Raw genomic sequence first — 27,582 nt, forward strand, 5'->3', positions numbered from 1 at the left:
TTATCCTCGTTTTGCTTTTGTTGGTGTTCATCTCATATCCTCCTTTCAAGACACTGTCCATTCCATTCAACTGCTCTTCCAGGTCCTTTGCTGTCTCTGACAGAATTACAATGTCAACGGCAAACCTCGAAGTTTTTATTTCTTCTCCGTGGATTTTAACTCCTACTCCAATTTTTTCTTTTGTTTCCTTTACTGCTTCCTCAATATACAGATTGAATAACATTGGGGATAGGCTACAACCCTGCCTCACTCCCTTCTCAACCATTGCTACCCTTTCATGCCCCTCGACTCTTATAACTGCCGTCTGGTTTCTATTCAAATTGTAAATAGCCTTTCTTTTCCTGTATTTTACCCCTGCACCTTCAGAATTTGAAAGAGTATTCTAGTCAACATTGTCAAAAGCTTTCTCTAAGTCTACAAATGCTAGAAACGTAGGTTTGTCTTTCCTTAATCATAAACCGATAAGCCATAAACACAAATTTCCTGTTTTCCTTTAAAATCGACTATGAGAGAAACAACAAATCAGAACATAGCTGTTCATATAATTTTTGTTTCAAATTATATATATATAAGGAAAAAGAATATATATGGGAGAAACAATTTGTCCAGTGGTTTAGATACCCTGCTATCGTACCTAAAACTTGCTGCGAGAAAGAAAACGAAACTACACAGTTTCACAGCACTGCATAACACAGCATTTTGTTTCTCGAAGTCAGTTTTAAGAGAAAACTTGTAGATTGTTGTTTAAAAAAGTTGTACCCTACGTCCGTCTGTATCTTTTTTAGAGTATCATATAAACATTTGAAGTAAGTCAGAGAAGAACTTTCCGAGTCTTTTGCTAATAACTCTTCCCATCCGTCCATCTGTTTATTAGAACATCGGGTAAAAATTTGAAGTAAATCGGTCAAGAAATTTTCGAAATTTTTGCTAACATTGTTTCCTCTTTATGTGTTATTATTCACATATTTATATGCCATATATATTAAAAAATTTGTAGCATATGTCCGTTCGAACGTTAATTGGAGTATCGTGCGAACATTTGCAGTAAATCGGTCAAGAACTTTTCGACGTTCTTGGTAACAACGTTAAACATCGGATAATGTTTATACAGTAGTATAGCAATAGATAGAAATCAGAGCTCACGAGGAAAGATTTAAGCGTTCGTTTTTCCCACGCGCTGTTCGAGAATGGTACAGTAGGTGGTTCGATGAACCCTCTCCCATGTACTTCATTGTGAACTGTCGAGAAGACATGCAGATATACTGTAGATGCAAATTCGTTTCACTGAGGTTCGAGCGTCACTGCGATGCTAAGAAAACCTGAGCTGGCATATGCTTGAAGTGGATGCCAACCATCCCGTGAAAGCCTGTTTACGAAATGTAAAGAAACGGCATAACGTAAAAGACCCCCCCCCCAGACTAATTGAAACGGAAACGCGTTCACAGGCGAAAAGAAATCAGTTTTTCCGCGCTCCGTTCGCGAATAGAAAGGGAAGAAGCCCTGACAAATGATGCACTGCTAGGTGCAGACGTAGGTTGTTCCAAATGTACGGTATTCATCACTGGTATTAAGACAGTCAAAGACGTACTCCGTTCAAACGAATTCGTAATGAATAATAGCTGCGAAGTGCTCTGAGAAATTAAACTGTTTTATATAGTTTTCAATTAACTAACCGCGGATACTTACCGTCTGTTGCGGTAGTTGAAAATTCATGTGCGTGGGGAATTTCACATCTGCAGCCTACGAACAGGAATATTGGCTTTCATCCCACTAGCATAAAACTCTGTAAAGAGTTAAAGTATGTCATTGAAAACAATTGATTTTCTTGTAGTGGTGGCTATGGTAACTATAGCGTTCCTGATTGTTGTAGTAACCACAGAACTAAGTCTTTTGTAAGTGCTGTGTTACATTTAAATAGCGCGACTGCTACGGTCGCAGGTTCGAATCCTGCCTCGGGCATGGATGTGTGTGATGTCCTTAGGTTAGTTAGGTTTAAGTAGTTCTAAGTTCTAGGGGACTGATGACCACAGAAATTAAGTCCCATAGTGCTCAGAGCCATTTTTTTTTTTTTTTACATTTAAATAACAATAAGAAAAATTCTCAGCCGAAAGGCTGACATCGTCCAGCGATGAAATGTTTAGCATCGTTCAGTATTTATCCATCCGACCATCATGATTTTTAACCTATGAGACCATCGTGCCGCGGTAGCGTGCCATGAAAGCCTCAAACCTAGTTGAACAGCAACTGTTGGGGCCGAGGAAAGAATTCAGAGCGTTGCAATCGAGCCGCGTACACCATCTGGCGGCTGCGAGGAAACTAAACGCTCGCAGCTGTCACGAGAGGGCGACCGCTTCCAGATTGACAGCTATGCGCTGTCCGCTGCACCATGTCAGCTGTTCGGTTGAGAATGTTTCTTATCGTCGTTTAAAAGTAACGCAGCACTTACAAGAGACTTTGGTTCTGTGACTGATACAACACTCGGGAGCTCATTAACACTATAGTTACCATAGCCACCACCACAGCAGAATCAACTGTTTTTAACATTTGAATTTTTGTTCTTCTTTTAATGTTATTTTTAGCACCTTCTTTTCAGTAAACCTGTCTGGTTACGAGCAGCTATACTGCAGCTATTGACACTCACGAATCCGCCGCCATCCGGTAATAAAATCAGACCTTATTACGAAATCATATACGCATTGTCAGTGCTGGCAGCAGGCCTAAGCCCTTTGACTTTTAATTGTGCGTCGTCAACCTCTGATGCATTGTTTTCTTCTCAGTGTAATTTCTAGTTATTTCGTAAATATTCTTACAAACTATTTAATCAAGCGTTTGTATATTGCAACTTCGAGCTCACATTACGAAAGTAAAATACTGGTTATTCACTACGCTTAATTTTCGATTTACATAATGCTCCTTTACACTTCTCACATTATATCGCACCTAGCAGGAAAAATGGAGCAATCAACGCGAATTTGTCGCCAATGTAACTTGAGCGACAGCTGCGCCTTCTTCATATCTTTTTCGATATACTTTGGAAACTTAAATGTTGTTGGTGTTAAGGTATTATATTTAACTTTCATGTTTCTTAATGCAGCGGATAACATACTTCACATATTATTATCGATATTGCAAAAACCAGAACTAAAGCTAAATCTTGAAATTCTGTAAAATTCGTGTCGTGGTGTATATATAGCTCTTTCCATTACATAACTCCATTTGTACAACTAAACAGGCCACACGTTATCTGTTACTGTGAAATAAATCAAATCTAGTCCTCACTGGCAAAGATTACAACAGTCGGTAAATAATGTTGCGTAAGTCAACTGTTGAGACTCTCTGACAATATCTCTGCTGCAGCAACTGACAGAGCCAGTTACCAACGTGGGGGTCATACAGAGCAGACGTGAAGGGCACAAGTCATGGCGACCTCTGCTAAAGCTGAAGATGAAGCAGTTACTAATTTTAGGACGTATTTGAGGATACCATCAGTGCAACCAAATATAAATTACGGTAAGAAAATATAGTAGTATCGTGTCGTAAAAATCGATTTCTAATAATGCGAAGTACGATGATTACGCTAAAGTAATAAATTATTACTAATCTTAATGAAACATAGTTGAAGTCCTACAGGTTCTGTTAGAATTCTGGACATTCATTGGATTCTGATATAACATTAGGAGAGTTTTCTGCTTGACGAATGTGCGCAGAGGGTTTAGAGATCTGGACCAGGAGTGCGCCGAGGTTGGCAGCCTTGCAATTGGGTAAGGGGGAACTTAAAACAGTAAAGGAAGTTGTGATTGTTCTGACCTTCGGGAGTCATACAACCGATCAGTGGCACCGGATCTATTAATTCTCGCCCCTGCTACACCACACGGCTCGTAAAGTCCTTGTTAAGATTTGACGTCCAAGCAAAGTCAACATGGATCAAGCAGCGTTTATGTGTGCTAGTATTGTGCGAAAGGACAGAGGGCCACGGCGCTGTGTGCTGTTATGCATAAAATCTTAATATATCACAGGATTTGTTTCCACACTAGTGGACAAAATTAATTTTTCCTCCATGTTTCATCGCTGTATTACATGCTCTTGCTACCTACGCTGACTGTGATATCTGTACATGTTTATAGCAGTGGTAGCGACTTTGTACCTTCCTCTATTCCCCAACCCTACATTCCCCGAAAACCATCGTGATAAAATCTGATTTACTACACTGGGCATGCAGCACCATGTAAATTCCAATAGTGGTGCAAATATAGATAGTACAGACCTTGACATGACCTATTTAAACTTTGACGAGAAACTTTAATCCGGTACCGGTAATGACAGATATAATGCGATTTTGTCATATGATGACGTGATTGGAGACCGTGGCTGTTATTTGAAGAAAAGTGTTGGTGGTGTTGAGACAGCAACCAGCCACAAATCGTAATGGTTCGAAACCGGTAACGGTACCTTTTGAATAAAGGAACTTAAAATAAATTTGTGGCTGGTAGCTGTCTCAACACCATCAAGATATTAATAAGCTTTCCACGACCTACCCTTTAGCAACAAGCCAATAACTAAGTATTAAACACAGAAGAAGTCACAAAGTTTTTAATCCGACCTGTAGTTACTGAAATAGACATGAAATGTTAACTCGTCTTTGTGAAAAAATAAGCCGGCCGCTGTGAACGAGCAGTTCTAAGCGCTTCAGTCTGGAACCGCGCGACCGCTACGGTCACAGGTTCGAATCCTGCCTCGGGCTGGATGTGTGTAATATTCTTAGGTTAGTTAGGTTTAAGTAGTTCTAAGTTCTAGGGGGCTGATGACCTCAGATGTTATGTCACATAGTGCCCAGAGCCATTTGAACCATTTTTGAGAAAATAAGTGTCCTGTCATGTTCTCAAGCATTCATAAGCCGTTATCCTTAACCGTATAATTTCACAGTAAGACAAATTTCGATTCAACAGTAGTTCTTGAGTCAATGCCGGTAAGTTACTTGACGCGATCGAGGAGTGTAGGACAATATCCTATACAAGCAAGTACACTTTAGTTCTCACTAATCATGAACGTTTTCGCGGGACATAGGCGGTGAAATTATTGTATTTCTTTGTGGATCTCCTGCTAATGAGACTGTACCAATAAAACTAGCTCGTTTAAAGTATTTCAGCCTATTACCAGGAGGGAAGGCGACGTGATTTTCGGGGAACACTTTTGAGAAAGTATAGGGAACTGTCATTTGAAGCTGACTGCAGAAGTATTCTGTTGTCTCCAACATACATTTCACGTAAGAACCACGAATACAAAGAAATCAGGGCTCGTGCAGAGGCATACAGATAGTAGTTTTTCCCTCACTCTGTGCAACTGAACGGGAAAGGAAAGTACTAGTTATGGTACAACGTACGCTTCGCCAGGCACCGTACGGTGGCTTGCAGAATATGTATGTAGTTATAGATGGTAGTTGTTTTAAATAAATGCTTTGGTCTGTAGTTAGTCACATTTTGCTAGAGCAGTATGGAAAGCTCGGTGGTCTCTGAAGTGAATCATGGTTCAAATGGCTCTGAGCACTATGGGACTCAACTGCTGAGGTCATTAGTCCCCTAGAACTTAGAACTAGTTAAACCTAACTAACCTAAGGACATCACAAACATCCACGCCCGAGGCAGGATTCGAACCTGCGACCGTAGCGGTCTTGCGGTTCCAGACTGCAGCGCCTTTAACCGCACGGCCACTTCGGCCGGCACGAAGTGAATCATGCAGAGTATGTCTCGGTGATGAGCGTGTTTAGTCGCAAAAACCCATAAGTTCCCCGTGTGTCACGTAACAAAGAAAAAAAAGTTATTGTGAGTTCTGCGGAGGTCAACATGTAATACAGGTACAATATAAAACTATAAAAGCTGTTCATCTGGTTATTGTACCTTCTCATTTAATCGTTTTTTACCACACTTCTCCGTGTAGAACCGGAAACGAACAAGGGGACAGCTAAACAGCGACTGCTTTTATAATTGCGTAGGCTTCCGCGGCCAGAGTCAGTCGACATTAAAGTTTTTTGGGTTTGGTACCAAACCCAGAAAATTTTTATGTCGAGCGACTGCTTTGTTCACTAACCGAAGAGATCGCAGTTGTGCGGTGTATCCCCTAAATAACATTATGCGAAAAGTTGCTGCTACTACTACAACAGCAGTTCCACCTCCCATGGTTGTCCAAATGAGCTGGAGGTCACTATCTCATAATTATTGACGTTGAACTGTCTCCTATCCTCTGTCACCTCCACCATCTGCACCAGGAGAGATCTGGAAAGTCGTCGACTCAAAGTGTGTTCACGTCAGTGTTTTTCTTGACAGGATCTTACTAGAGACAATATATTCTTGCCATTCCTGCCACTTCCAGATCGATGGTACAATTTCGCATTAGGCAAAGTAGAAACCAAAAAGAATTATACGGTATGGATTTAAGTTGTAGTAGCTCTTTCAGGCTTAAATTTGGTTCTAGAAAAAAGTTATTAGCTGGCAACAGAAGTGTACAAAGAGGCTCACTTCCAAGTGAAGTTTCCTGATACGACGCCACTCTGACGTGTGTGTCAATGTTACAATAACTGCTTCTTCGCCACGTAGTTATCTCAATCTTATATAAAGTGAATAATGATATAAAATGTATTTTCATATTAATCTTCGCAATTCGCTTGTTGCCAAGCCTGTTTCTTCCACCACACGCGCTTTGCGTGACGGTAGTCTATGAATCTCTGAGGATGGGTATATGCAGGTGTATTTCGTCACCATCTTAGACTTTTAATTTTTTTACAACAATAAGCAAACAGAGCTGGGTTCCAACTGAGCAGTATTGAAGGGCACACGAAACACAGTATTCCATAAAATTTCACAGGATCTTCATGTACCCAGATCTCATTAAGGCCTTTTTTTTCTGAAGCGGGAATTTCTGGGATGCAAAGAAAGCGCAAAGCCCCGACCATTGCTCTACTTATTGCTTACAAGGTTCGGAGACGACACTGGTGTTATAGACGAAAGTAGGGAGGGCTTACTTGAATGAGATAGACTGTAGCACTAGAAGTAGTGGAAAAAAGTATTTAGCATTTTAAGCAACATTAGACTGTTTAACCAAAGTAAGGAAGATATAAGAAATAGGTTTCCAAAGGAGAAACTAGCTATCCTCAACAAAAGATGCTTAACAGGACAAAACATTGACAAGAATTGAGAAAGAAGTTTGAGTGGATACGTTTTGAGCACACCATTATATATAAATAAAACATGGACTGTCGGAAAAGTGCAAGTATTTCTATGTGGGGCTATAGTACAACATTAAAAATTAATCGGGCAGGCAATAGTAAGAAATGAAAAGATCTTAGAAACAAATAGTGTGGTAAGAAGTCTGTTGCCTCCTTCCAGGCAACAGGTCAGTGAAAAATTTACTTCGGCATTCAGGAACAGTTATAATGACCCTGAAAGGGGCCATAGAGATTAAAGATGGTTAGAGGGGCGGATAAGGCTCAGAATGCGCAGAACAGCGTTTCAGAATGTTCTTAGACATTAAAAGATTAAAACGAGGTAGGCAGAAAGAAAAGACAGCATCAAACAAGTCAACACCGCAAACTGTCCTGAAAACAAAGCAGTGTTACTAGTGCTCTTTATGCTAATGTCAACAACCTTGAATCGCTCTCAGGTGGCAAAACGACACAGCACGTGGAGTCCACAGACAGTTCTACGTTCAGGTAGTTGGAAAAGTGCACAGTCAAAGTTCAAAACTCAATAAGAGCCATAATTGGTATTGACTTCTGGACTCGCTTTTCGACTGCGTTCTCTTAGCAAACATTAAAATGAGCTGGCTTACAGAAAAATACACGTTAATCATCACAGGTGACGTATGTTACCTTCGTCGTGGCTGGCGTTGCTAAAATGATGTTAAAAATCGCACATTTACACAATGGATTCTTAAAATTGTAGCATTAAATCACTATTTGTTTCAGACACTGAAAATTAGCGTTTGAGATCATAACTACCACACGTTTTCAGCACAGGCATATTGTCTGAAATCAGACTGATGCCAAGATAATTATCTTCTGACGCATAGCCATAATTATACTTCATCAGCATTAGATGTCATTTGGAAAACATACATGAATTGGTTATAGCTATAATATTCCAATAAATACACACATCAAAAAAAGTTTTTCATCACCTCGGTTCCGAGAGTTCCGGAAGCTGTACAGAAAATTGGAATAGAAATCAAGATAAACATCATTTCCGCCCTTTTTATTGCCCATGAAAACCACACATTGATTTTGCATGTTTTACCACCATACAGCGAGATCATCAGAGGTGGTGGTCCATATTGCTGTACACACCGGAACCTCTAATACCCAGTAGCATGTCCTCTTGCATTGATGCATTCCGGTTTTCGTCGTGGCATACTATCCACAAGTTCATCAAGGCACTGTTGGTCCAGATTGTCCCACTCCTCAACGGCGATTCGGCGTAGATAGCTCAGAGTGGTTGGTGGGTCACGTCGTTCATAAACAGCCCATTTCAATCTATCCCAGGCATGGTCGATAGGGTTCATGCATGGAGAAAATGCTGGCCACTCTCGTCGAGCGATGCCGTTATCCTGAAGGAAGTCATTCACAAGATGTGCACAATGGGGGCGCGAATCGTCGTCCACGAAGACGGACGTCTCTCCAATATGCTGCCGATATGGTAGCACTGTCGGTCGGAGGATGGCATTCACATATCGTACAGCCATTACGACACCTACCATGACCACCAGTGGCGTACGTAGGCCCCACATAGTGCCACCCCAAAACAGCAGGGAACCTCGACCTTACTGTACTCGCTGGACAGTGTGTATAAGGCGTTCAGCCTGACCAGGTTGCCTCCAAACACGTCTCCAACGATTGTGACACTCATCGGTGAAGAGAACGTAATGCCAATCCTGAGCGGTCCATTTGGCATGTTGTTGGACCCATCTGTAATGCGCTGCATGGTGTCGTGGTTGCAAAGATGGACCTCGCCATGGACGTGGGGAGTGAAGTTGCGCATCATGCAGCCTATTGCGCACAATTTGAGTCGTAACAGGACGTCCTGTGGCTGCACGAAAAGCATTATTAAACATGATGGCGTTGCTGTCAGGGTCCCTCCGAGCCATAATCCGTAGGTAACCGTCATCTAATGCAGTAATAGCCCTTGGGCGGCCTAAGCGGCATGTCATCGACAGTTCCTGTCTTTCTGTATCTCCTCCATGTCCGAAGAACATCACTTTGATTCACTCCGAGACGCCTGGACTCTTCCCTTGTTGAGAGCCCTTCCTGGCACAAAGTAACAATGCGGACGTGATCGAACCACGGTAATGACCGTCTAGGCATGGATGAACTACAGACAACACGAGCGGTGTACCTCCTTCCTGGTGGAATGACTAACTGATCGGCTGTCGGACCCCCTCTGTCTAATAGGCGCTGCTCATGCATGGTTGTTTACATCTTTGGGCGGGTTTAGTGACATCTCTGAACAGTCAAAGGGACTGTGTCTGTGATACAATACCCACAGTCAACGTCTATCTTTAGATGTTCTGGGAACTGGGGTGATGCAAAACTTTTTTTGATGTGTGTAAATATTATAGCAAGTTGTCCCCATTTTCCCAGTCGAAGGGCAAATGATGGTGAGAAAGAATATCATTAAAGCATGTAGGTGCGTAAGATTCTTGGATTTAGCGCAGGATGTTTGCCTAATATCGTTTGTATCACATGCCTTCTCACGGGGTAGTGCTGTTTGTAGCATCACCCACTGCCAGGTGTCCTGCAGAAGGCTCAGAGCATGGAAGTCCAGCTTACCAATTATTATTATTATTATTAAGCATTACAATCCATGAAGGCTTTTTGCTGCAGAATGGACAATGTTGAACCACTTTGCTCTGTCTTTACAAGTAATTTGCCACTGTCTGTCATGTCCTAGTTTTCTGAGATCGTCTTGAATATTGTCCAAGTATCTCATGCGTGGGCGTCCAAGAGGTCGTCTTCCGGTGGGAATCTCTTCAGTCACTTTCTTGATGGTCCTGTTTGGTGGTGCTCTGATGACATGCCCTATCCATTTCAGTCTTTTGGCTTTAATTTTGGCCACTATATCGGAGTCTTTATATAATTTGTAAATTTCATTGTTATTTAGCAATCTCCATTCATCACTGATCCTATCTCTTATGGGTCCAAATATTTTTCTCAAAATTTTTCGTTCAAATACTCTTAATCTGTTTTCCTCTTTTTTTGTGAGAGTCCAGGTTTCAGATCCATAGGTGAGTACTGGTATAATCAATGATTTGTATACTTGTAGTTTGGTGTTCCTAGAAATTAACTTGCTTTTGAAAACTGTCAAGAGACTATAGTAGCATTTGTTAGCCTTCTGAATTCGTGATTCTATTTCAATTTTTATGGAGTTGTCAGAGGTTACTATTGTACCAAGGTAATTAAATTCATTTGTCTTTGTGAAAGCTGTGTTATTAATTTGCAGTACATTATTATTTGATGGATAGCGGGATAAGATAAAGTACATTGTTTTGTCTGTATTCAGCTGGAGGCCTGTGCCATTTGTGGCTTTAATTAATTGTGCAGTAAGAAGCTTCAAATCATTCTCACTGTCAGATAATAATGCAATGTCATCAGCGTATGCTACAATGTTAATTTTGCTTTCCAGTTGTGCTCCAATTTGTAGTAGCTTTACTTTTTGGATTATTCTACCAATGCGTTGGCAAAACTGCTGCTAAAACATAACTTTATTAAAGACGAAGATAAGTATGCGTAGAAACGGCAGAGTGCCGTAAAAAGTCTCGCATATACGATATTCTAACCATGTGGAGGTTACCATGTGAACATCATACGGTACAGTGTGAATCATAGTCGTCTCTTACGCACCGGGTGGAACAGCGTCTTGAATTTGCCTGTATGGCGTACGGTCTGGGCAACTTTTATATCATAGGCACAAAGTTCTTTGGCAACAGTGGCGATAGCATTTTGGCGATTTGCGGAGACGTTACTATTCTTAGACAGCTTAAAGTAAAAACCGTATGTCCAAACTGGCCACTTTCGGGCTTAGACAATGCGTCGCGTTTCTTTCTTACTTATTATGGATAAGATTTAATCTGGCTCTGGTACTATGGAATGCCAAAAATTAAGTGGACAGAGAGAATTACGAAATGAAGTGGTACTATACAATGTTGAGGTGGGAACAGCTCCGTCCGAAACGGCGTCGGAAGGCCCAACGGCACTGACCGACCGCCATGTCATCCTCAAATGATAGTCGTCACGGGATGCGGGTATGGAGGGGCATGTGGTCAGCACATCACTCTCCCAGCCGTTGTCAGTTGTGACTGGAGCCGCTGCTTCTCGTTTAAGTAGCTGGTGAGGAAATAAAGGTAATGGGAAACTATCCAACGGCGGGTTAGTGCACCATCTGCTTTGGCGTTCAGGAAAAATTAAAAGTTCATTGGGAGTAGTAGCAATATGAGAAATTGGAAAAGCAGAATACACACAATAGTGAAAAGATGATGTAACAGCTAGCAGAAATGAAAAGGGTGAGGAGAAACAACGAAATGGCTATAAAGCTGAGGGAAACCTGACGACTTAATAACAAAAAATTTCCTTGTAAGCTAATTAGACACACCGTAGGCCTTTGAAAGTTAGAAGCTTCAGTGACATACAACATTTCTCTCCTCGTGTATCAGAATTTATTACGCAGTGCGGCAGCAAAATCTAGATTTGTTTATTCTGTGTTACATAAGAAAGCGCGGGTGAAAAATTATTCTCGAAAACGGATGCCGGACAGAGAGTTATTGGAAGAAGCCGAAAGAAATGTAGTCCACCAACACAGGAGACAGCTTACAGAACCGTCGTTTGACCAATATTTGAATATTGTTCGTCAGCCTGGGATACGTACAAAATAGGATTAGTAGAGGAAAACAGAGAAGACCCAAAGAAGCATTTTTCGCTACATGTTCATTTAGTAAGTGCAGAAGAGTCATGGGATGCTCAGCCAACTCCAGTGGCAAACGCTGCACAAGAGGCTTTCTGCACAATGATACGCTTCACTGCTGAAGTTCAGAGGTTTCTAGAAGAGACAACCAATATATTGTTTGCCCCTACTTACGTCGCCGTTGTGGCCGAGCGGTTCTAGGCGTTACAGTCTGGAACCGCGCGACCGCTATGGTCGCAGGTTCGAATCCTGTCTCGGACATGGATGTGTGTGATGTCCTTAGATTAGTTAGGTTTAAGTAGTTCTAAGTTCTAGGTGACTGATGACCTCAGATGTTAAGTCCCATAGTGTTCAGGGACATTTGAACCTACGTACATCTCGCGAAAAGAACATAAAGGTAAAATTAGAAAGTCGAGCTGACAAGGAGGCTTACCAACAAACGTTCTTCCCGCGAAGCATTCGCGACTGGAACATGAATGAGGGGAAGTTTTAAAATGAAATCATTCCGCTTTAGGCTGTTAAAACATTTATTACTATTGAAGTTCCAACACGTTGTCAGTGTGCGATGTAGTAACCCACAAAATAATACAAAGCTGTGATATGCTGTGTAAGAGCAGTTGCATATGCGGTGGTGTGAATTTATCTGCAGTTCCATATACTATAAACATTAGGAAGCTGGTGAAACCGTTTCGTGCAGCAAAGGGTAGTAAATGGATCACAAAAGCGGCAAAGATGAATACTCCATATACCACGCCTGCTACACAAAACTTAAACTTAAGTGATTATACAATTATTTCACCAGCTTTTTAACGTGTATGGTGTATGGAACAGCAGATAAATTCTCACCGCCACATACACAACTGCTCTTACACAGCATGTCAAAGCTTTGTATTAGTGAGTGGGTTAAAACATCCAACAATCTTGAAAATGATCACGTGTCAAATTTGCAATCGCAATAAATAACGTTTTAACAGTCTAAAACGGAATGATTTTTATCTAAAAATTTCACGAAGGCTGTCGAGCCAGCCGTAATCAAAAAGGAGGAAATGATAATGGTACACAAAGTACTTTCCGCCACACACTGCAGCGTGGCTTGCGGAGCATAGCTGCTGATGGTACATTTAGTTTCTAAATGGGCGCTACCCATTGCATTTTTTCATACAAATTTCTCGTGATAAGTAGTGTGCACTGATCTTCAGGTATTTCACATATCTTCATTTCAGTTATCTACATGTACGTCTACCTCTACATGAATAATCCGCGCGGTAGTGCATAGGGCTTGGCGGATACTAGGAGTACTTTCATTCGTTAGTTGGCACTCTCGCTTCAGTTCCACTCGCACTGATATCCCTTATCTTGTTGTTGCTGTCCTCTCACGAGGTATGTGAAGGGGAACCTTTATACGGTTTTGTGTAGGATAGTGCTGCAGTAAGTTTGCTGAAAAATGTTTCGCGAAATGAACGTAGTTTTTTTTTTCCAAATGTACTTGTGTAAGATCCCAGAGCATCACTGTAAGACTGATACTTTCTGAATAGGCTGGTTACAAATTTAGCAACATGCCTCTCTGAATGTTATCCTGCTCTAATGGGGATCCAAACACTCAAGCACTACTAAAGAATACATGGCACTAGAGTAATGTGCCTCTCGACGATGGTGGTGACAAAAATTTGGCGTGGTGCAAGTCTTTCGATTGGACGTCACATCGGCGACTTGGGTGTTCCCAACCTACCTCAGTAATCCTACTGGGAAATGGGACATACGGTTTAACAAGGAATGAGAGCCACGCGTCGTTCCTAGTGAATCGTCACATCACTGGGAAATGAAGTCCACGTTAAAGACAGACTGAAATATTCCGTGATCCGACCGGGATTGGATTCAGCAAACTTCGGTTTCCAGCCGCTTGCTTTACCACCAGAACACCATGTCAGACAGTTCATATTTACTACCTACTAGCTGCACTAGCATGCATCGCAATGCCACGTAAAGAAGAAAATAAGTGTTTGGTTTTACAATCTATATACTGAAGTGCTTTTGAATACACAGTATGTTTGGCTTTTTCGTTTGGTGCGTACACAAATAAATCATACGGTTTCCCGACGCCTGAACGAGCCGCATAGTGTCGCACACGTTTGACAGAAAATACTACAAATACCAGGTTCGTCTAGACAACGTAAAAATATTTTATCTGTGGTTAACCATTACATGCTACACCTGGAAAAAGTATAAAACATCTTTTGTCTGCGCAAAATCAGCGATATTATGACAATAGTACTGTTAAAAGTACACTAATGACCATTAAAATTGCTACGCCCAGAAGAAATGCAGATTATAAACGGGTATTCATTGGACAAATATATTATACTAGAACTGACATGTGATTACATTTTCACGCAATTTGGGTGCATAGATCCTGAGAAATCAGTACCCAGAACAAACACCTCTGACCGTAATTACGGCCTTGATACGCCTGGGCATTGATTCAAACAGAGCTTGGATGGCGTGTACAGGTACAGCTGCCCATGCAGCTTCAACGCGATACCACAGTTCATCAAGAGCAGTGACTGGTGTATTGTGACGAGCTAGTTGCTTGGCTACCATTGACCAGACGTTTTCAATTGGTGAGAGATCTGGAGAATGTGCTGGCCAGGGCAGCAGTCGAACATCTTCTGTATCCAGAAAGGCCCGTGCAGGACCTGCAACATGCGGTCGTGCATTATCCCGCTTAAATGTCGGGTTTCGCAGGGATCGAATGAAGGGTAGAACCACGCGTCATAACACATGTGAAATGTAACGTCCACTGTTCAAAGTGCCGTCAATGCGAACAAGAGGTGACCGAGACGTGTAACCAATGGCACCCCATACCATCACGCCGGGTGATACGCCAGTATGGCGATGACGAATACACGCTTCCAATGTGCGTTCACCGCGATGTCGCCAAACACGCATGCGACCATCATGATTCTGTAAACAGAACCTGGATTCATCCGAAAAAATGACGTTTTGCCATTCGTGCACCCAGGTTCGTCGTTGAGTGCACCATCGCAGGCGCTCCTGTCTGTGATGCAGCGTCAAGGGTAACCGCAGCCATGGTCTCAGAGCTGACAGTCCATGCTGCTGCAAACGTCGAACTGTTCGTGCAGATGGTTGTTGTCTTGCAAGCGTCCCCACCTGTTGACTCAGGGATCGAGACGTGGCTGCACGATCCGTTACAGCCATGTGGATAAGATGCCTGTCATCTCGACTGCTAGTGATAGGAGGCTGTTGGGAACCAGCACGGTGTTCCGTATTACCATCCTGAACCCACCGATTCCATATTCTGCTAACAGTCATTGGATCTCGACAAACGCGAGCAGCAATGTCTCGATACGATAAACCGCAATCGTAATAGGCTACAATCCGACCTTTATCAAAGTCGGAAACGTGATGGTACGCATTTCTCCACCTTACACGAGGCATCACAACAACGTTTCACCAGGCAACGCCGGTCAACTGCTGTTTGTGTATGACAAATCGGTTGGAAACTTTCCTTATGTCAGCACGTTGTAGGTGTCGCCACCGGCGCCAACCTTGTGTGAATGCTCTAAAAGCTAATCATTTGCATATCACAGCATCCTCTCCCTGTCGGCTAAATTTCGCGTCTGTAGCACGTCATCTTCGTGGTGTAGCAATTTTAATGTCCAGTAGTGTATTTTATTGAGGTCCCTTAACGTACGACATGCTTGAATTGAGTACGCGGGTGGACTACTACGATAATAGATTTATGAAAACACGCCCGTATTAGAATCAAACGTTATCAAAATTTCAAATCAGTCGGTCACGAACTTTGAGATTTTCTATTAAGAACAAACGAATAGAAACTGTAAATCTTCCTAACTGCAAATCTCGGAAAGTTCTTGATAGATTGATTTGAAATTTTTGACCCAATGTTGCAATGGAATACGCCTGTGGTTTTTATATACTTTTTTAATGCGTTTGGGAAATGTGTTGCGAATAGTTTTAGTAGTAAAGCAGTAACAAAACAAAACGTTGTGCATGGCGCGGCAGATTCTCACACATCTCTAAGTTTATGACGCCCCACCTCCTGAACTATTTCTCCTACAGCGATATGCCGGCCTGTGTGGCAGAGTGGTTCTAGGCACTTCAGTCTGGAACCGCGCGACCGCTACGGACGCAGGTTCGAATCCTGCCTCGGGCATGGATGTGTGTGATGTCCTTAGGTTAGTTAGGTTTAAGTAGTTCTAAGTCTAGGGGACTGATGACCTCAGATGTTAAGTCCCATAGTGCTCAGAGCCATTTGAACCTACAGCGATATACATATGCCAGCACATTTAGTAATATATGTGGATAATGTACACAAAATATGAACCGAATAGAGTTAGTAGTAACAAGTAATACATTCAAACGTCACGCCTGATGCGGCAGCTTTAGGGCATGTACAGGAAAATGTGCCGTGCGGGATTAGCCGAGCGGTCTGAGGCGCTGCAGTCATGGACTGTGCGGCTGGTCCCGGCTGAGGTTCGAGTCCTCCCTCGGGCATGGGTGTTTGTGTTTGTCCTTAGGATAATTTAGATTAAGTAGTGTGTAAGCTTAGGGACTGATGACCTTAGCAGTTAAGTCCCATAATATTTCACACACATTTGAACAGGAAAATGTAGTAAGAGATAACCTCTTTTCCTTTCATGTGCTCAGAGCCATTTGAACCTACAGCGATATACATATGCCAGCACATTTAGTAATATATGTGGATAATGTACGCAAAATATGAAGCGAATAGAGTTAGTAGTAACAAATAATACATTCAAACGTCACGCCTGATGTGGCAGCTTTAGGGCATGTACAGGAAAATGTAGCAAGAGATAACCTCTTTTCCTTTCATCATTTTGTGGGGGGTGTCAGCAAGAAAAACTTCCGTAAAGGTTTGAAATTATAAATTATGTAATGTTTGTTGCCAGTGGAAAAGTGCTCTCATTCTCAAATAGTCGATGCATAAACCTGGGTATTTTCGCACGGTGGCATCTCATTGTTTATAATGTAACGTCTCCTGATCTGTGTGTCGTACTTTTTTGGGGGGGGCTAGGAATCTTCGCGGGTGTACGGAGAACAACGCAGTAAAGTTTCATCGCAATTAGATGTATGGTTTAGAAACGCATAGAGGTCAGATATACAAAGAAACATTAATTTTTATTTGTAGAGACTGAATTTTTCCTCGCACTAAGAAGCATTTTCTTACACTTAGCCACATTTAAGGGATGCTTCCATTCATTATACTCAGTGGGTAGTCTACTTATGTTGTTATGAATTTCCCTACAATTACGCATGAAGATACCTTTCAGCACACATCGAAGTCGTCAATCAGTGTCTTAATGTGTGTTGATCACTCTGTGTGATGAGGTATTTGCTTTGAAAGCTTTTCTTTCTGATGAGAATTTGCCAACCAGGACGACTACAAGGTTTTATCACTCAGTAAATCATTTATCCGTAGATTTTCCGCATGGCCGTCATTCAACTACAGAGAGTATGTTACTCTAGTATGGTTGGTAATACATATCTGATGCATTCAAAAGCTTAAATTCCTGCTGCAGCAGTGTGTTTATATTGTAAATCGAATAAAGGAGGATTAGGGTGTAACGTAACGTCGACGTCGTCGTTAGAGACGGACCACAAGCTCTGATTAATAGGTGTGCTTTTCTTCCCCTTACATAGTTGGAACTGCCGTTGATTGCAGTCTTCATTTATGAACTACACTTGCATTACTATTTTCCATCAACTGAGTTAATCTGATGTACTATTCCTGAATGTGTCTACAAACAATTCCATTCCTACTGAGTAACAAGAGAACACCGCTGTTTCATTTGCGAAGTCTGCAGTTTTACGCAGAGGTCAGTCGTTTACAAAGCTTTACTCCTCATTACTGTAGCAGCTAGGATATATTCATGAAGGGTTTCACTTTATGTAAAAAACTACATAGACTCTCAATCCTGCCTCGCGTAATTTTTAAATCACCTAAAAACTTTTGTTCTTCAGCAATCTTAGATTGTTAAATTTAACAAAACTTTATGTAATAAATATTCAACTGTAGCGACACTCGGTCGTAATTTTCATCAAAATATTTTTCTTCGATTGGACGATTAATCGGTAAATAGGGTGTCAAACAAATGATTTTAAAATGTTTAGAGTCAGGCTATCTAAAGAATATGCTAGCGAATTCCTTTTGTGTGCATGCAGTTTATTGTGGCATGCACTTTATTTTAAGCGTGTTTTGGATTTTCCCATAACATACCTTCATTGCGAGTCGTTTTCAGCTTAAAGGACATGATGTGATGTATTTGCCGCAGGTTTGCTTCTGACGGCTGCTTTGCTTCAGTGGAGTTGGGTCACAGTGTCTTGCCCTACGCAGCTGGACGTCGATTTTAATTTATTAAAGTTAACGACGTTTCAATCTAACTGTTGTCCATCACTGCAAAGTGACTTCTACCCAGCTGAATTCTTCAGAGATATAAGGGGCGATCAAAAAGACTCCGTTTGAGAACGTTGCTGCAGCGTATATGCAACGCAGCGCGACTCCGACGCGGGTATATAAGCACTGACACCTAGGCAAGGGAGAAGTGTGGCATTCGTGTGTTTCCTGCGTGCGTGCAGTAAATGCAGGAACGTGAACTCTGTCAAAGTTACTACCAAATGCCTCCAAAAATACCAACGTGCTGTTATTCTTTTCTTCGCTCACGAAGGACAAACACCGGTAGAAATCCATCGGAGGTTGAAGAATGTGTATGGGGCAGCATGACTGTCGAAAACCACCGTTGTGGAATGGTGCTACTGCTTCACGATAACGCGCGTCGCCATATCGCGAATGTCGTAACACAGATGTTACGCCGACTCAAGTGGGAGACACTCGAGCACCCGACTTATAGTCCTCATCGTTCCCCAGAAGATTATCACGTCTTCGGTCCCTTAAAATGGCCTTGAAGGGTCGACGATTCCTGTTGGACGAGGGCGTGCGGCAGGCAGTTACGGACTTCTTCACGCAACAGGACACGGCGTTTTACCAAACGGGTATCTTCAGCTTGGTGTGTCGGTGGGATGATTGCCTCAATGCTCACGGCGATTTTGCCTGACTGGCATGCGGATTCTGGACTGTACGGCCTTCGAACAGAAACATTTTGATCGCCGCTTATACACTACTGGCCATTAAAATTGCTGCTTCACCAACATGACGTGCTACAGACGCGAAATTGAACCGACACGAAGAAGATGCTGTGATATGCAAATGATTGGCTTTTCAGAGCATTCACACAAGGTTGGCGCCTGTGGCGACACCTACAACGTGTTGAAATGAGGAAAGTTTTCAACCGATTTGTCATACACAAACAGCAGTTGACCGGCGTTGCCTGGTGAAACGTTGTTCTGATGCCTCGTGTAAGGAGGAGAAATGTGTACCATCACGTTTCCGACTTTGATAAAGGTCGGATTGTAGCCTATTACGATTGCGGTTTATCGTATCGCGACATTGCTGCTCGCGTTTGTCGAGATACAATGACTGTTATCAGAATATGGAATCGGTGGGTTCAGGAGGGTAATGCGAAACGCCGTGCTGTATCCCAACGGCCTCTTCTCACTAGCACTCGAGATGACAGGCATCTTATCCGCATGGCTGTAACGGATCGTGCAGCCACGTCCCGATCCCTGAGTCAACAGATGGGGCCGTTTGCAAGACAACAACCATCTGCAGGAACAGTTCGACGACGTTTGCAGCAGCATGGTCTAGCAGCTCGGAGATCATGGCTGCGATTACCCTTGACGCTGCATTACAGGCAGGAGCACCTCCGATGGTGTACTCAACGACGAACCTGGATCCACGAATGGCAAAACGTCATTTTTTCGGATGAATCCAGGTTCTGTTTACAGCATCATGATGGTCGCATCCGTGTTTGGCGACATCGCGGTGAACGCACATTGGAAGCGTGTATTCGTCATCGCCATACTGGCGTATCACCTGGCGTGATGGTATGCGGTGCCATTGGTTACACGTCACCTCTTGTTCGCATTGACGGCACTTTGAACAGTGGACGTTACATTTCAGATGTCTTACGACCCGTGGCTATACCCTTCATTCGATCTTTCCGAAACCCTACATTTCAGCAGGATAATGCACGACCACATGTTGCAGGTCCTGCACGGGCCTTTCTGGATACAGAAAATGTTCGACTGCTGCCCTGGCCAGCACATTCTCCAGATCTCTCACCAATTGAAAACGTCTGGTCAATGGTGGCCGAGCAACTGGCTCGTCACAATACGCCAGTCACTACTCTTGATGAACTGTGGTATCGTGTTGAAGCTGCATGGGCAGCTGTACCTGTACACGCCATCCAAGCTCTGTTTGAATCAATGCCCAGGCATGTCAAGGCCGTTATTACGGCCAGAGGTGGTTGTTCTGGGTACTGATTTCTCAGGATCTATGCACCCAAATTGCGTGAAAATGTAATCACATGTCAGTTCTAGTATAATATATTTGTCCAATGAATACCCGTTTATTATCTGCATTTCTTCTTGGTGTAGCAATTTTAATGTCCAGTAGTGTATATTCTTGTTCTTACGTTCAAAATAAATGTATAACGGTACACGAAAACCAGTTGTGATAACAGCAACACCAAAGAGGACACATGAGATGAAACGAGCTTTATACGGCGGGTTTTACATAGTCCGACGAGCTGCCACAGACCCTCTGTATATGGTGCCATGGAATCAGAGCCTGGATATGTTCCTGGTGGTTATTAGTCCACGCGATTTGCTCGAGATCACTGAGAATTAGAATTGATTGCCGTAGGAGCATGCCGAAAAAGTTGCCGTTCAATCGTATTCCAGATATGTTCGATGTGTGACGTGGCTACTTATCGTTTCCAGCAGTCAGTAAAAAACCTTTCTAGTTTCAGTATAGAGTAACTCATGCGAGAAGGAATTGTGGTGGTTCGTCTTATTTGTCAGTAATAAACATTAATTTCAGTTACATCTTGGAAGCCATTGTCCAGACGTAAAGTGGTTACCTATTACAGCATTCCGACGGACAATTAAGAGAGCCACAGTCCCCTATTCAGATACTCAGACACTAATCATCTTCGGAACTATGTGGAAATTGTGCATCTCTATCGTGGGAAAGGGTCTATAGGAGGTTAATTGCTCTTTCCCTTATCCGACCTTTTACGAAATATCAACTGCGTACCTACATCGTCTAAGCGACTAAGGTGTTTGTTCAGTGTAGTGTCTTTGTCATGGATAAGTATGGAATACAAAGCAGAGATAGAGATAGAGATAGAGATAGAGATAGAGAGAGAGAGAGAGAGAGAGAGAAGCCCAGCATCGGCACACACCCTTTTCTTTTCGTGTAGCTTCAAGGGTTCCACCGGGCTAAACATTCCCTTCCAATGGGAGTATGACTATCGCAAATGATGCATATGCCCCCACTCCATAACGGGCTGCTGAGAGATACGAAATTTAGCCTCAGACAGTCACGTAAGATGTGGGCAGGAACTTGGCAACATCATCTCTCGTCTCCTCTCGTTGCAACGCCTTCTCGTCCAGTGTAACCATATTAGTGCGTGTTATATACTTTTTTGTGAAAAGAACGTCGTGCAATATGAGTTCGCGTAATAGTCGCATGCTGATCGAAACTAGCAAAACACACATTTAATCATCCCATCAGATTGGTTAGGCTGTCAACATGATAAAATTTACTGAATATCTGACATTGCTAATGTCTCGGAACGCTTTCTTTTTTAGTACAGTCGATTTACTAAATTCTCGCTGTACATGAAACCTCTGCTACTATGTCATTACTGAAATTATTCGTGGTATTTAGAGAGATGTACAATAAGGAAAAGTAAATTTCGAACGGTTTACTGGTGCGTACGTTCTGTGTGCGTGTTTGCTGGCTGCCATGCGTCTTTGGCAGGTGGCGCACTGGACGCCTAACGAAGCACCGACATCCTTCGATTACAGGTGCAATCAGTGCGTGGACACTCCTCGGCTCCTGTATTATTTACTGATCCTGAGTGGCCTCTCTATTCTGGACGTTGTGATCGGAGATTCGTGGGTAGGGACATGGTGGGGAAAGGAATTTATTGACGCTTACCTGTAGCGTGTCGCTACACACAGCTCGGTGATTCCTCACCTTTTATCAGTTTTTTGTAGGACATTTCCGGCAGTTACTGTCAACCAATGTCCATCCGTTGATACTGGTTCTTTCCCAGGGCTAGAGGATTAATTTACCCGAGGAGCGCCATTGTAGAGGTGGGCAGTCGTGGCCCAGACAGTGTTCTCAGAGCTGGTTGGAAGCGCACAGCGCCGGAGGCAATGGGCGTTGCAGGCGACGTCGGGGAGGGGCGGGGGGGGGGGGGGGGGAGAAACGGGAGCGGAATCTGATTAGGGGTGTAGTGTTCGACTGTTATGTGCCCTCGATCAATTGCCAGTGGTTTCCCTGGAAGGAGGGAGTATGTGGAGAGGGTGGGTGACCTTGAATTTAAGTAGCACAGTTGTATAAACTGTCACAAAGTCCTTATCTGTGACCTTGAGATAAGATCGTTATTTGGGCCAGAACGCCCACTGATAGATACCCTATTACTTATCAGTTACAGCATTATATCACTGGAAGTGTGAGTTGCTTTTCCACCTTGCCCCAGGGCTTCAGTGGGTACAGTTAACCTACTGTCCTCCATTCCAAGAATCTCCAACAATTTCTTAATTTGGGAATATGGCCTGACTAGAACTCTCAAAGTGGTGAAATTAAAGGACTGCCCTTGAGACGTGCAGTTTTGAAAATTATTTTTTAAGTTAATGAGTGATGGGGATTTCGAAAAACTAAAGGAAACACTATAAAGCACGGTGACATTAAATCGATCTAACGTTAGGAGGCGCCTTTAGAGCTGATTAAAATTAACTACGAGGACCTTTTTTTTAAATAGATGACTTTTTTCTCATAAAACTTGCAGCTGTAGGTTTAGCGAAGGTTAAACTACATTGCATGGAAAAAAACATTTACTTTGGCATGTACACATTAAACCTTTCTAAATTCTAGATGTAAAAGAGCCATAGATGGGTTATGAGAGCACATTTTTTAGTAGGAAAGTTCATTTATATAGCTTGATCTTCTAGGTGAAAAATTGGGATCCATAAGAAGTAAAAGGCTGCTATTCCAATGCATTTGACACATGGAAGAGCTCTCTATATTCAGTCTTGCATGACTGCCACTGACAACATTACCGGGAACTGATAAACGAGGCAAATGGTAGAAGTTAGTGGAATTGATAGAGCTAAGATGTAACATGTACACTGCCGGGAAACAGGCAGAACCGTTCTGACATGACAACTGAATACCTTCCAGCTTCTAAAGCAGAATGTGGTAGGCAGCCTTCCAGCTTGCCTTGCCACAAGCTACTGTTTCGTGTTGGAAATGTGGCATGACATTTCTTCCCTCTTTAGATGATGTGGTCCACCGGATCGAGGACCGGTATTGCTTCTGCAAATCACTTAACATTATATTTTACATTTTTTACATTTATGGTCATTTATCGTTTCAACTGCTTTGTACTAATCCACTCCCCTTTACAAAGTTCGATGACTGGTGTACGTAACGACTATTTATTTACTAAGGGTGAGTCACTTGGTTGATATATGGCGTACAGGGAGTTCAGGAGGGTGGGCGGCTTTTCGCCGATAGACTGTACAAACAAGATGCAAATGTAAGGTGGTACTCGAGGTTGACGCCCATCTGTATAATTTATGGTGGTAATTACTGCGATATTGTTGCACATGCCTGAAGCATCTGCTCTGTGCTCATTTAGACACTTAAGTAGGATGTGATGTGTGGTTCTGTTCATAAAGGTCCGATTTTGGGCGGGTAATATACCCAAGGGTTTGCCAGGCAGGTAGGGTAACGGGTATGATATGTTCAGAACCGTAGCCCTTTCATGGATGCTGGATGCTGGCCCTGAAATGTCACACGCCGTCAGTGGCGTAGGTTAGCGACACGCAAGTCACCGATGTTACGTCAAAGTTATAAATATTCCCACCATTCTGCAACCTTAGGTCGCCCATGCTCGTAACAATTCACGGTAACCACCACTGGATCGTATATATATTATACCCAGTGTGGATCGGCTTTCTGGAAATAGGATTGCGGTGTTAGGATGTCCTGTGGGCATCCTTTAGCCCATATTTCTCCTAGGAATAATTCTACTTCGCAAGCCCCCGTGGTTGTCTGGATTACTTCGGACAGGCATTACACAACCATTCAACTATAAGTCTCTAAAATACTGCAAATATTACGATATGCCCTTCCTAAGACTTCCATATGCCCTTCCTAAGACTTCCATGAACCATGGACCTTGCCGTTGGTGGGGAGGCTTGCGTGCCTCAGCGATACAGATAGCCGTACCGTAGGTGCAACCACAACGGAGGCGTATCTGTTGAGAGGCCAGACAAACGTGTGGTTCCTGAAGAGGGGCAGCAGCCTTTTCAGTAGTTGCAAGGGCAACAGTCTGGATGATTGACTGATCTGGCCTTGTAACAATAAGCAAAACGGCCTTGCTGTGCTGGTACTGCGAACGGCTGAAAGCAAGGGGAAACTACGGCCGTAATTTTTCCCGAGGGCATGCAGCTTTACTGTATGATTAAATGATGATGGCGTCCTCTTGGGTAAAATATTCCGGAGGTAAAATAGTCCCCCATTCGGATCTCCGGGCGGAGACTACTCAAGAGGATGTCGTTATCAGGAGAAAGAAAACGCGTTCTACGGATCGGAGCGTGGAACGTCAGATCCCTTAATCGGGCAGGTAGGTTAGAAAATTTAAAAAGGGAAATGGATAAGTTGAAGTTAGATATAGTGGGAATTAGTGAAGTTCGGTGGCAGGAGGAACAAGACTTCTGGTCAGGTGACTACAGGGTTATAAACACAAAATCAAATAGGGGTAATGCAGGAGTAGGTTTAATAATGAATAGGAAAATAGGAATGCGGGTAAGCTACTACAAACAGCATAGTGAACGCATTATTGTGGCCAAGATAGATACGAAGCCCACACCTACTACAGTAGTACAAGTTTATATGCCAACTAGCTCTGCAGATGACGAAGAAATTGAAGAAATGTATGATGAAATAAAAGAAATTATTCAGATTGTGAAGGGAGACGAAAATTTAATAGTCATGGGTGACTGGAATTCGGTAGCAGGAAAAGGGAGAGAAGGAAACATAGTAGGTGAATATGGATTGGGGCTAAGAAATGAAAGAGGAAGCCGCCTGGTAGAATTTTGCACAGAGCACAACTTAATCATAGCTAACACTTGGTTCAAGTATCATAAAAGAAGATTGTATACATGGAAGAAGCCTGGAGATACTGACAGGTTTCAGATAGATTATATAATGGTGAGACAGAGATTTACGAACCAGGTTTTAAATTGTAAGACATTTCCAGGGGCAGATGTGGACTCTGACCACAATCTATTGGTTATGACCTGTAGATTAAAACTGAAGAAACTGCAAAAAGGTGGGAATTTAAGGAGATGGGACCTGGATAAACTGAAAGAACCAGAGGTTGTACAGAGTTTCAGGGAGAGCATAAGGGAACAATTGACAGGAATGGGGGAAAGAAATACAGTAGAAGAAGAATGGGTAGCTTTGAGGGATGAAGTAGCGAAGGCAGCAGAGGATAAAGTAGGTAAAAAGACGAGGGCTAGTAGAAATCCTTGGGTAACAGAAAAAATATTGAATTTAATTGATGAAAGGAGAAAATATAAAAATGCAGTAAATGAAGCAGGCAAAAAGGAATACAAACATCTCAAAAATGAGATCGACAGGAAGTGCAAAATGGCTAAGCAGGGATGGCTAGAGGACAAATGTAAGGATGTAGAGGCCTATCTCACTAGGGGTAAGATAGATACTGCCTACAGGAAAATTAAAGAGACCTTTGGAGATAAGAGAACGACTTGTATGAATATCAAGAGCTCAGATGGAAACCCAGTTCTAAGCAAAGAAGGCAAAGCAGAAAGGTGGAAGAAGTATATAGAGGATCTATACAAGGGCAATGTGCTTGAGGACAATATTATGGAAATGGAAGAGGATGTAGATGAAGATGAAATGGGAGATATGATACTGCGTGAAGAGTTTGACAGAGCACTGAAAGACCTGAGTCGAAACAAGGCCCCCGGAGTAGACAACATTCCATTGGAACTACTGACGGCCTTGGGAGAGCCAGTCCTGACAAAACTCTACCATCTGGTGAGCAAGATGTATGAAACAGGCGAAATACCCTCAGACTTCAAGAAGAATATAATAATTCCAATCCCAAAGAAAGCAGGTGTTGACAGATGTGAAAATTACCGAACTATCAGTTTAATAAGTCACAGCTGCAAAATACTAACACGAATTCTTTACAGACGAATGGAAAAACTAGTAGAAGCCAACCTCGGGGAAGATCAGTTTGGATTCCGTAGAAACACTGGAACACGTGAGGCAATACTGACCTTACGACTTATCTTAGAAGAAAGATTAAGGAAAGGCAAACCTACGTTTCTAGCATTTGTAGACTTAGAGAAAGCTTTTGACAATGTTGACTGGAATACTCTCTTTCAAATTCTAAAAGTGGCAGGGGTAAAATACAGGGAGCGAAAGGCTATTTACAATTTGTACAGAAACCAGATGGCAGTTATAAGAGTCCAGGGACATGAAAGGGAAGCAGTGGTTGGGATGGGAGTAAGACAGGGTTGTAGCCTCCACCCGATGTTGTTCAATCTGTATATTGAGCAAGCAGTAAAGGAAACAAAAGAAAAATTCGGATTAGGTATTAAAATTCATGGAGAAGAAATAAAAACTTTGAGGTTCGCCGATGACATTGTAATTCTGTCAGAGACAGCAAAGGACTTGGAAGAGCAGTTGAATGGAATGGACAGTGTCTTGAAAGGGGGATATAAGATGAACATCAACAAAAGCAAAACAAGGATAATGGAATGTAGTCGTATTAAGTCGGGTGATGCTGAGGGAATTAGATTAGGAAATGAGACACTTAAAGTAGTAAAGGAGTTTTGCTATTTGGGGAGCAAAATAACTGATGATGGTCGAAGTAGAGAAGATATAAAATGTAGACTGGCAATGGTAAGGAAAGCGTTTCTGAAGAAGAGAAATTTGTTAACAACGAGTATAGATTTAAGTGTCAGGAAGTCATTTCTGAAAGTATTTGTATGGAGTGTAGCCATGTATGGAAGTGAAACATGGACGATAAATAGTTTGGACAAGAAGAGAATAGAAGCTTTCGAAATGTGGTGCTACAGAAGAATGTTGAAGATTAGATGGGTAGATCACATAACTAATGAGGAAGTATTGAATAGGATTGGGGAGAAGAGAAGTTTGTGGCACAACTTGACCAGAAGAAGGGATCGGTTGGTAGGACATGTTCTGAGGCATCAAGGGGTCACCAATTTAGTATTGGAGGGCAGCGTGGAGGGTAAAAATCGTAGAGGGAGACCAAGAGATGAATAAACTAAGCAGATTCAGAAGGATGTAGGTTGCAGTAGGTACTGGGAGATGAAAAAACTTGCACAGGATAGAGTAGCATGGAGAGCTGCATCAAACCAGTCTCAGGACTGAAGACCACAACAA

General features: G+C 42.5%; 1 protein-coding gene across 1 annotated transcript in view; it reads left to right on the forward strand.

The window, feature by feature from the left end:
- Window positions 1–3,364: 3,364 nt before the first annotated feature.
- Window positions 3,365–27,582, forward strand: part of LOC126470113 (aminoacylase-1A) — a 119,850-nt gene continuing 95,632 nt past the window's right edge. The window contains exon 1 of the mRNA XM_050097718.1: window positions 3,365–3,510. Coding sequence (XP_049953675.1) covers window positions 3,420–3,510 — 91 coding nt within the window. The 5' untranslated portion in view covers window positions 3,365–3,419. The remainder of the gene's footprint in view (window positions 3,511–27,582) is intronic.

Source organism: Schistocerca serialis, chromosome 3, assembly GCF_023864345.2.
Source record: "Schistocerca serialis cubense isolate TAMUIC-IGC-003099 chromosome 3, iqSchSeri2.2, whole genome shotgun sequence".
In the NCBI taxonomy this organism is placed as follows: Eukaryota; Metazoa; Arthropoda; class Insecta; order Orthoptera; family Acrididae; genus Schistocerca; species Schistocerca serialis.